Source organism: Gopherus evgoodei, unplaced genomic scaffold (assembly GCF_007399415.2).
Source record: "Gopherus evgoodei ecotype Sinaloan lineage unplaced genomic scaffold, rGopEvg1_v1.p scaffold_57_arrow_ctg1, whole genome shotgun sequence".
In the NCBI taxonomy this organism is placed as follows: domain Eukaryota; kingdom Metazoa; phylum Chordata; order Testudines; family Testudinidae; genus Gopherus; species Gopherus evgoodei.
In genome coordinates, this window is record NW_022060078.1 from 91,427 (window position 1) to 101,807 (window position 10,381).

General features: G+C 64.8%; 1 protein-coding gene across 1 annotated transcript in view; it reads right to left on the reverse strand.

Moving 5' to 3' along the window:
* The window catches only part of LOC115643305 (RNA-binding protein 10-like), a 10,489-nt gene extending 1,124 nt beyond the window's left edge, over positions 1-9,365 (reverse strand). The window contains exons 1-9 of the mRNA XM_030547184.1: positions 9,095-9,365; positions 7,749-7,857; positions 7,309-7,492; positions 7,012-7,197; positions 6,641-6,710; positions 4,056-4,129; positions 2,390-2,476; positions 1,592-1,652; positions 1,148-1,321 (exon numbers count right to left, since the gene is read on the reverse strand). Of these exons, the coding sequence (XP_030403044.1) occupies positions 1,148-1,321; positions 1,592-1,652; positions 2,390-2,476; positions 4,056-4,129; positions 6,641-6,710; positions 7,012-7,197; positions 7,309-7,492; positions 7,749-7,765 (853 nt within the window). The 5' untranslated portion in view covers positions 7,766-7,857; positions 9,095-9,365. The remainder of the gene's footprint in view (positions 1-1,147; positions 1,322-1,591; positions 1,653-2,389; positions 2,477-4,055; positions 4,130-6,640; positions 6,711-7,011; positions 7,198-7,308; positions 7,493-7,748; positions 7,858-9,094) is intronic.
* Between the last annotated feature and the right edge of the window lie 1,016 nt (positions 9,366-10,381).

A 10,381-nucleotide genomic window follows, 5' to 3' on the forward strand; every position in this document is an offset into this window, starting at 1 on the left:
CCTGCTCCCCGCGGCCCACCCCTTCTTCCCCCAGCCCCCCACTGCCAGCCCTCTGCTCCCCACGGCCCACCCCCCCTTCCCCCTGCCCTCCACAGCCAGCCCCCTGCTCCCCACGGCCCACCCCCCCTTCCCCCTGCCCCCCACTGCCAGCCCTCTGCTCCCCACGGCCCACCCCCCCTTCCCCCGGCTCCCCACGGCCCACCCCCCCTTCTCCCTGCCCTCCACTGCCAGCCCTCTGCTCCCCACGGCCCACCCCCCCTTCCCCCTGCCCTCCACTGCCAGCCCTCTGCTCCCCACGGCCCACTACCCCTTCCCCCTGCTCCCCACGGCCCACCTCCCCTTCCCCCTGCCCTCCACAGCCAGCCCCCTGCTCCCCACGGCCCACCCCCCCTTCCCCCTGCCCCCCACAGCCAGCCCCCTGCTCCCCACGGCCCACCCCCCGTCCCCCTGCCCTCCACAGCCAGCCCCCTGCTTCCCACGGCCCACCCCCCCTTCCCCCTGCCCTCCTCAGCCAGCCCCCTGCTCCCCACAGCCCACCCCCCCTTGCCCCTGCCCTCCACAGCCAGCCCCCTGCTCCCCACGGCCCACCCCCCTGTCCCCCTGCCCTCCACAGCCAGCCCTCTGCTCCCCACGGCCCACCCCCCCTTCTCCCTGCCCCCCACAGCCAGCCCCCTGCTCCCCACGGCCCACCCCCCCTGTCCCCCTGCCCTCCACAGCCAGCCCCCTGTTCCCCACGGCCCACCCCCCGTCCCCCTGCCCTCCACAGCCAGCCCCCTGCTCCCCACGGCCCACCCCCCCGTCTCCCTGCCCTCCACAGCCAGCCCCCTGCTCCCCACGGCCCACCCCCCCTTCTCCTTGCCCCCCACAGCTCGCCCCCTGCTCCCCAAGACCCACCTCCCCTTCCCCCGCCCTCCACAGCCAGCCCCCTGCTCCCCCTGCCCTCCACAGCTCGCCCCCTGCTCCCCAAGACCCACCTCCCCTTCCCCCTGCCCTCCACAGCCAGCCCCCTGCTCCCCCTGCCCTCCACAGCCAGCCCCCTGCTCCCCAAGACCCACCTCCCCTTCCCCCTGCCCTCCACAGCCAGCCCCCTGCTCCCCAAGACCCACCCCCCCTTCCCCCTGCCCCCCACAGCCCACCCCCCACTCACTGTCGTTGGCGTTCTCAGCACAGGGCTCTGACGCCTGGGCCAGGGGCTGGGTTGCTGACAGCACCGAGGACTGGTAGGGCTGTGGCAGAGGCAGAAGGCCCTGACTCAGCTCCCGGCCCGACAGCGCCACCAGCTGGTCTAGCCGACTCCCTGGGGGCAGCTTCTGCTCAGCCTCTGGGTGGGGCAGAAAGCATGTATTAACTCGCGGGACTGCCAGCTGCAGGGTCTGATGGGGAGGGGGGATAGCTCAACCAGGACATTAATCTGTGGGACTCCCCGCTGCAGGGTCTGGCGCACGGGGGGGGGGGGGGATAGCCCAGCCAGGGTGTTAACCTGCAGGACTCCCCGCTACAGGGTCTGATGGGGGGTGGGAATAGCTCAGCCAGGGCATTAACCTGCGGGACTCCCCGCTGCAGGGTCTGATGGGAGCTGTTTCTAGCTCACCTGATTTGGGAACGCCACATTTAAAGCATTTCTCCCTTCGTTTGAAATTCTGCACTCCACACTGAAACAGGAATTAACGAGACACTCTTAATGGAGAGCACCCCCTGCTGAGCCCCCCACCATGCTCGGCTCTGACTGCCCCTTGCCAAGTCCCCCACCATGCTCGGCTCTGACTGCCGTCTGCCGAGTCCCCCACCCCACTCCCCGCAGCACAGCACCCAGCCCTGACTGCCATGGGAGAGCGCCCCCTGCCCAGCCCCCGCAGCATGGCATCCCCCAGAGCCCGGCCCTGACTGCCAGGGGAGAGTGCCCCCTGCCCAGCCCCCTGTCCCGCAGCACAGTACCCCCCAGTGCCCAGCCCTGACTGCCAGGGGAGAGCACCCCCTGCCCACAGCCCCCCCCCCCAGCATGGCACCCCCCAGTGCCCAGCCCTGACTGCCAGGGGAGAGCACCCCCTGCCCACAGCCCCCCATCCCACAGCATGGCACCCCCCAGTGCCCAACCCTGACTGCCAGGGGAGAGTGCCCCCTGTCCCGCAGCACAGTACCCCCCAGTGCCCAGCCCTGACTGCCAGGGGAGAGCGCCCCCTGCCCAGCCTCCTTCCCCCCCCCCCAGCACGGCACCCCCCAGTGCCCGGCCCTGACTGCCAGGGGAGAGCACCCCCTGCCTAGCCCGCCCCCCAGCATGGCACTCCCCAGTGCCCAGCCCTGACTGCCAGGGAAAGCACCCCCTGCCCACAACCCCCCATCCCGCAGCACAGCGCCCCTTAGCTCAGTGGCCAGTGCCCCCCTCCTGTACCTTGCTGCAGAGCCAGTCCTCATTGATCTTGGGCTTGGGGTCGCTGTAGTGCATGGAGACTTTCTGGCCCAGGATGCTGAGGGAGTGCTGCCGGGGGAAAGACACAGCGGTGAGAGCTGGCAGGTGGCGAGGGGGCACCCGTCACTGCCTCAGCAGAGAGAGAGAGAGAGATTTAAACCCTTCTGCTGAACGGATGAGGGAGGGAGGGGCCACAGGCCCGGAGAGGTTTGGGTCTTGGCTACGTGGCTACCACAAAGCTAACCTGTGCCGGCCCAGCGTTTGGGGCTGCCGGCACGGCCGGCTCCGAGCTACCAACGGCTGCTAGGATGGAGGGAGCGGATGAGAGAGAGAGAGAGAGAAAGAGAGAGAAAGAGAGAGAGCAGCCATGATCCAAGACGCCCGCGCGGCACAACGCCTGACACCGCTGGGAACCATCGCTGCATGCCCTGCTAGCCAGCGGCTCCTCCGGCGACCTCTGGGCCACCACCTCAGCATGGCCCCTGCCCGCCTCCACCTCCCGACACCTCAGCCTAGCTGCTCTGCCTATGGCCCTGCCAGGGCCTGATCCGACGCCCTCTCGCCGCGCCAACTCGACCCTCTCCTGCGCAGCGCCCCGCTGCCCCACCCCGCGAAGCCCAGCCTCTCGGCCACACATGGCAGCTCCCACTGGGGACGCCCGCCACGTGCTTGGCCTGGCTAGGAGAGGAACGGAGCCGCGCGGGTCGAGGGCCGTTGTCAAAGCCAATTCCAAGCTGCCAGCTGGCCGGGGAGACCAAGATCTCAGGGATACGGGGGCCTGGAGGCTGGTCTGACAGCTGTTCGCTCTTCTGCCCCGGGACCTCCTCCAGGTCCAGTGGACACAGACTTAAGGAAGGCTGACGCCGGGCGCCCTCCCTGCCCTACCTCCTGGCGCTGGCACTGCCGCGGGAAAGCTCGCAGCCTGGCCCCCCTGTGGGGGGCTGGGGATGGAGTGACCCGCGGGAGAGGGGCCAGGTGCCAGTGTCAGGGCCCTGCGGCATGAAAAGGGGCTGGTGCCATCTCTCAACATCCTCTTCTGCCATGCGCTTCGCCGCACTGCCGCCCAGAGCGGGCCAAAGAACCCAGGAGTCCTGGCACCCATTGTTGCTGCTCTAAGCACTAGACAACACGCCCCTTGTGGAGCCATGGAGAGAACCTAGGAGTCCCAGCTGCCAGCCCCCCCGGTTCTAACCACCAGCCCCCACTCCCCGCCCGGAGCCAGGCACAGAACACATGCATCCTCATTCCCACCGCCCACCAGAACACACTTGTCAGAGACACAGAGAGAACCCAGGAGTCCTGGCTCCTGGTCCCCGGTCCCCACATTCTAAGCACGCTCCCTCCCAGGGCTGGGAAGAGAACCCAGGAGTCCTGGCTCCCCTGCTCTAGCCACTAGACCCCACTGCCCTCCCAGAGCCAGGGAGAGAATCCAGGAGTCCTGGCTCCCAGCCCCCCCTGCTCTAGCCACTAGACCCCACTCCCCCATCCAGAGCCAGGGAGAGAACCCAGGTGTGCTGGCTCTAAGCCCTAACAAGTCCCTAAGGGGGTGGAGGGTGATGCTCTCCCTGGGGGGCTGGTGCAGGCCCAGGCATGTGGGTCGGACGGTAACAGGAGCAGTACTTGTGGGGGTCAAGTGCGGCAAAGCAACCTGATTGGCTTCCATCCATCGGGTAGCGTCCTGCAAGTGATTAAACTCGACGAAGGCGAAGCCGCGGCTCTGACCTGGAGGACAGCATTCAGATACAGACGCAGTGTGTTAGTCAACAGATCCAGCCAACATCACGCACCCTCTCGCGGCACCCCCTAGGGCGGGGCCGGGGGCGCGGAGGGGGCACCCTGCCTGGACATGGGGGGCGCAAGGACAGGGGAAGCACCAGCCACCCAACAGAGGGGCTGGAGACAGTACAGCCCCGGAGTCCTGGCTCCCAGCCCCCCACCTCTAACCACTAGGCCCCAGCCCCCTCCCAGAGCCCAGGAGTCCTGGCTGCCAGACCAGCTCCCTCTCTACTTGCCCATGCAGCCTCCCCAGAGCATCTCTCCCCCATAGGGAGAACAGGCTCCAGCCCCCTACTGCGCTGCTCAGGGTCCTAGGACCCAGCTCTGCTCACAGGCTCCCCATAGCATGGCACTCCCAGCATCACGCTGGGGTACTGGTGCCAGGGCAGAGCACCCCCTGCAAAGCCCCCCCGCCCTATAGCAGCGCCCAGCCCTGACTGCCAGGGCAGAGCTTCCTGCCCCATGCAGCACACCCCCCAGCGCTCGGCCCTGACTGCCAGGGCAGAGCTTCCTGCCCCATAGCAGCATCCCTCAGCGCCCAGCCCTGACTGCCCGGGCAGAGCTTCCTGCCCCATAGCATTGCACGCCCCAGCGCCCAGCCCTGACTGCCAGGGCAGAACTTCCTGCCCCATGCAGCACACCCCCCAGCGCTCGGCCCTGACTGCCAGGGCAGAACTTCCTGCCCCATAGCAGCATCCCTCAGCGCCCAGCCCTGACTGCCCGGGCAGAGCTTCCTGCCCCATAGCAGTGCACGCCCCAGCGCCCAGCCCTGACTGCCAGGGCAGAACTTCCTGCCCCATGCAGCACACCCCCCAGCGCCCAGGCCTGACTGCCAGGGCAGAAATTCCTGCCCCATAGTAGCACACCCCCCAGTGCCCAGGCCTGACTGCCAGGGCAGAAATTCCTGCCCCATAGTAGCACACCCCCCAGTGCCCAGCCCTGACTGCCAGGGCAGAACTTCCTGCCCCATAGCAGCGCACCCCCCAGCGCCCAGCCCTGACTGGCAGGACAGAGCTTCCTGCCCCATAGCAGTGCACCCCCCAGCGCCCGGCCCTGACTGGCAGGGCAGAACTTCCTGCCCCATAGCAGTGCACCCCCCAGCGCCCAGCTCTGACTGGCAGGGCAGAGCTTCCTGCCCCACAGCAGTGCAAACCCCAGCGCCCAGCTCTGACTGGCAGGGCAGAGCTTCCTGCCCCATAGCAGGGCGCCCCACAGCGCCTGGCCCTGACTGGCAGAGTGAGCACCTCCTGCCAAGCCCCCCTGCCCTACAGTGCAGCACCCCCCAATGCCCAGCCCTGTCTCCCAGGGCAGAGCACCCCCTGCAGAGCTTCCTGCCCCACAGCAGGACGCTCCCCAGTGCCCAGCCCTGACTACCAGTGAGCACCCCCTATAAGGCCCCCCCCACCCTACAGCGCAGCACCCCCCAGTGTCTGCCAGGGAAGAGCACCCCCTGCCCAGCTCCCTGCTCCCACCCAGGTCTCTCTGTCCCATCACACAGATTCCCTTTGCCTTTAGCTCGGCCTGGCTGAGGGTTCCCAAGCTAGCCCCAGCTGTGCCATGCAGCAGCCTGCTGGGGGCTGGGGGTAAGGACTCCAGTGGGGCAATCAGCGGTTCCTCCCCCCCATCCCCCGCACTTCTGCTGAGCTATGTGGGTCAAACACAGCAGGCCCAACCTCCAGAGAAGAACCCAGCGAGGAGGCTCCAGATCCCAGGATGCAGTGCTCCAAGCAATGGGCCAGTGCATGCTGGGAAACATCTCCGCAGGGGGCTGTTCCTTGAAAAGGCGGGGGGTGGGGGGGGCTGAAAGTTGGGCTCTCCTCCACAGCGTCCCCATGAGGCCTGGCACAACACAGGGTTAATGCAGATTTAAAAATATAAATATCTACACACCTTGCTTTGGAAGGAGCGAGAACACTGGCTCTGTGTGTGTGATTGAGTGAGTGAGTGTGCAACACACACCAAGGAAATACCTTCGAGACAACAGCCAACTCACCTGTTCAGCCCAGCCCATCCTGGCCACGCGCTCCCCAGAAGGGCTGGCCCAATGCCGGCGTCCCCTAGCGCCGGCTTGCCTTGGGAGCGAAGTGGGCCGCAGCAGAACCCAGCCGCAGCCTCTAGCATGGCTCCGATCTGGCCAGGGTTCGTGCCCAGCAAGGAGAGGGCGGGAGGGGCACATGCCTGGCCGAGGATTCCTCTGCACTCCCCGAGGACAGGGAGAGAGAGCAACGAGGGCGGGATCCACCTGCAGACGGACCGAACCAGCCCTGCTCTGCATGGACCCGCGGGCAGGGGGCTGCTACCAGCCAAAAGCCTGGTGCGGGTTGGGAAGCACCAGGGCCTGGGCAGTTTCTGCCAGCGAGAGAGACACATCGAGCGCGCGCGCGTCGCAGGGGGAACCGCCGCGGGCTCCCAGCTGGAAAGGGGGGGCAGGAGGCAGAACTGTGAACAGGTGCTCACCTGAGGCTTTGTTCCGCATCAGCCGCACCTCGCGGGGCTGGATCCCGTGCGCCTGCAGCTGGGCCCGGATCTGGGGGGGGAGGAGCACACGGAAGGGGCACGGTCAGCACCGTTCACCTCCAGGGTACAGACAAGGGGAAACTGAGGTAGAAGGTGCCACTCATGTGACATCCTGCAGCTGATCAGTGGAAAAGCAGCTCCCAGCACCCTCCCTCCCCACCACTTGAACCCACTCTCCTCCCAGAGCTTGGTTCAGAACCTAGGAGTCCTGGCTCCCAGCACCCCTCCCAAGCACTAGACCCCACTCTCCTCCCCGAGCTGGGGACAGAACCCAGGCGTTCTGGTTCCCAGCCCCCCACACCCAGACCTACATCATTCTCGGAGGCAGACTGGGGCAGCATCCTCAGCATGATGATGCTGCTGGCCTTCTGCTCCTCCTCTGGCTCGGGCCGGTAATCCTGGTCGCGGTAGTCCCCGTCGCCGGGGTAGCCCAGGGGCTCGGTGGGGCTGTCCCGCTTGCGTTGAGTCTCCGATCCCGAGGAGGCCTCGTAGGAATCCTGGCGGGAGAGGACGGGGTCAGGGCAGCCCGGCACTAGTGTTCCGTCCCCACCCCTGGCAGAGGGCCCACCCAGCCCCACAAGTCTACAGCCCCCGGGGCCATAGCCCACCTCAGCGCTCTGCTCCTCGGATGAGTCGTACTCATTAGCGGTCTCATGGCTGCTGAAGTCGCGGGGGTACGAGCGGTAATCCATGTCCCGGTAGTCGTGGTCTCGCTGGGTCCGCCCATCCACGCCGTCGTCCTGGGACCGGTCAGCAGCACCATATCGGCCCGTCCGGTCCCCACGGCCACCTCTAGGGGGAACGAGGAGTGTAGGTTCAGCCCCACGGGCTGCCAGGGCAGAGCACTGCCTGCTGAGCCCCCACCCTGCTCCGTGCCCTCTAGCGCCCAGCCCTGCCTGCTAGGGGAGAGCCCCCCGACCTGCAGCACAGCCCCCACCCCACCCAACAGCACCCCTTGCCCTGCCTGCTAGGAGAGAGCACTCCCCTCAGCAGCCCCAGCCCTCCCAGTACAGGGCTGCATGGGCCCACTGGCGTGGGGAGATGGTACCTCCGTTCGTACTCCATTTCCTCCTGCAGCGGGCCAGTGCTTCGGAACAGGCTGGGCTCTTCGGTGGGCACTCACCACACAGCACTGCCACCGGCCGTGTCCACGAGCCCTGCGGGCAGAGAGAGCAGACGGGGCCTCAGCATGGCCGTTCACGGAGCAGGGGGAACGAGACCTTGAAATCAACCGAGCAGTGCCAGACAGAGAGCACCAGGGGCTCAGCGAGGATCCTGACACAGCCCCTGCTAGCCCAGCCCTGGGGTTCCTCCCAGCCCTGCCAGTGCCCCTCACTCCCGACCTGCAGCCCCCTCCTAGCTTAGCCCTGGGCTCCCCCCAGCCCTGCCAGTGCCCCTCACTCCCGACCTGCAGCCATGTCAACCCTGGTCTCCCTTATATACATCATGGGAAGGAAGAGACTCTAGGGTTTTTTTGTGGGGGAGGGCACACTGGGAGCCCAGATTCCTGGGTTTTCTCTGCAGCTCTGGGAGGGGAGCAGGGTCTAGTGGGTCAGAGATGGAGGGAGTGGGGCTTGGGGCCAGGAATTAAGGCTCCAGTCCCAGCTCTGTCACCCACTTTCCCTTTGGTTCTCAGCACGTCCCTACTGGCGGAGGCAGGAGCTCTAGGTTTCCATGCTCTAGTGACCCCCCCGGGAGCCGGCCTCGCTGCAGCGAGAGCAGCCCAACCGCCGCTGGCTCGGCGCACACCGCACTGACTCCCGAGGGGGCTAAGGCGTGTGGGACACGCCTGGTTCTCCGAGCTGGGCCCGTGGGAGAACCTGTCTGGCCACGCTGGGGGAACCGTGAGACGGTGCTGAAGGCCCAGAGGTCCAGCCCAGGGAGAGAAGTTTGGGGCCATGGTACCATTTTACCCCAGTTACAGACAGTTTGGAGCTTGGGGCCCCATCCCCACTGTCCCCTCTTTCTCCCACTCTCATCAGCCCTGCTAGCGGTGTCGACCTGCGTCCGCTACTGCACAACGGCCGGGTTAGCAGCTGGCGAGAGGTGCTCAAGTTTTTGTCCAGACCCCCCCGGGGACCAGCCAGCCCCAGTTCAAAGCCCCGGCGCACCGGAGCGAGGGACGGGACTGGAATTCGCAGCCTCTGCCTCACTGTGACCGCGGAGGGGCCCTGTGAGCTGTCCTCTCCGAAGCATCGTGACTCTGTACCCAAACCACGTCTCTCACAGAGGTCACCGGGGACCAAGTGAAGGGCTGCTCCAAACCTCTCCTCTCCAGGCGCTTCTCTGACCCAACACCCTGCAGCATTATTGATCCCTCCAGGTTCCCTGCCCAGAGGTGTCGCCCAGCCACAGCAAACCGCTCCCCCAGAGGAGACAGAGAACAATTCTCACAGCACAGACGTTCACCCAGCGCTGACAAATAGGGATCCTCATTGGAGGAACTTCCTGGTCTGCCTTTCTCCGCTGTATCCGAGCCCTTCGGTACCCAGAGTTTCCTTAGACCCCTCTCAATCTTTCTGAGATGCTAACGATCCCATTTGCACTTTTGGCCATGGCACTGCTGTGGGAACTTCGGCTCAGCTGCCTGTCCACTCCGAGGCCCAGACCCTTCAGGGATCCCTTCCCACGGGTAGGGCCTGCAGATCAGGCTCCTGGAAGTATTCCTAGAGGCCTCTGGCTGGATTAATGCAGGAACGGTCCTTGAACACCCCCCCACCATCACCACCACCAGATTTAGCAGCTCAGAATGCATCCCTCAGTCTGGCTCCATCCAGGGGACTGGTCCAAAACCAATCAGGCAATTGACCAGTCACATCCCAGGCAAGTATTTCAAAGCACTAATTTCTCACAGTAGTAGTGCCAGGAAGAAAACAGAATAAGGCTTTCTGATTTCTGCGAGGCTTCAGCTTACAGAGTTCCCTGATCAGAGAGGTAGCCGTGTTAGTCTGGATCTGTAAAAGCAGCAAAGAATCCTGTGGCACCTTATAGACTAACAGATGTTTTGGAATATGAGCTTTCGTGGGTAAACACCCACTTCGTCAGATGCATGTAGTGGAAATTTCTCTCATTATCTCTAGCTTGCCTGCATATATATACCTGACCCTGAAATTTCCACTACATGCATCTGAGGAAGTGGGTATTCACCCACGAAAGCTCATGCTCCAAAACGTCTGTTAGTCTATAAGGTGCCACAGGATTCTTTGCTGCTTTTAGAGTTCCCTGAGTTATTTTAACTTTAAACAGCATGACACACCAAAATGAAGCGCTAAAAAAAACCAACAGCGGTACCACAATGCAATCAAAGAGGTAGGACACCAGTTACATCCCGGGTTTCTCGCTGGACAATCGAACCAGATCAGATCGTGTTCTAACAGGTGGCCAGCTGACCGACTTCCCAAACAATGCATGCAATCCCCAGAGTAACACACACAATTCTCCCCTTAACAGCAGGTAACATAAGGGTAGCAGCCAGCCAGTCCCACTGCCCTGGGGCTGGATCGGAGCTGGTGCCCCCTAGAGGGGAAAGGCCCCAGGTCCCATTTCCGATCCCAACCCCACCCCGAGCCAGCCAGCTTTGCAAGCATGCTGCCCCATACAACATAGGCTGCCATTTATTTAGTTCATCCCAGCAAATAACAGTAGCAAGCTCTGAACAGCAGGCTACAGATCCTCCCTTCA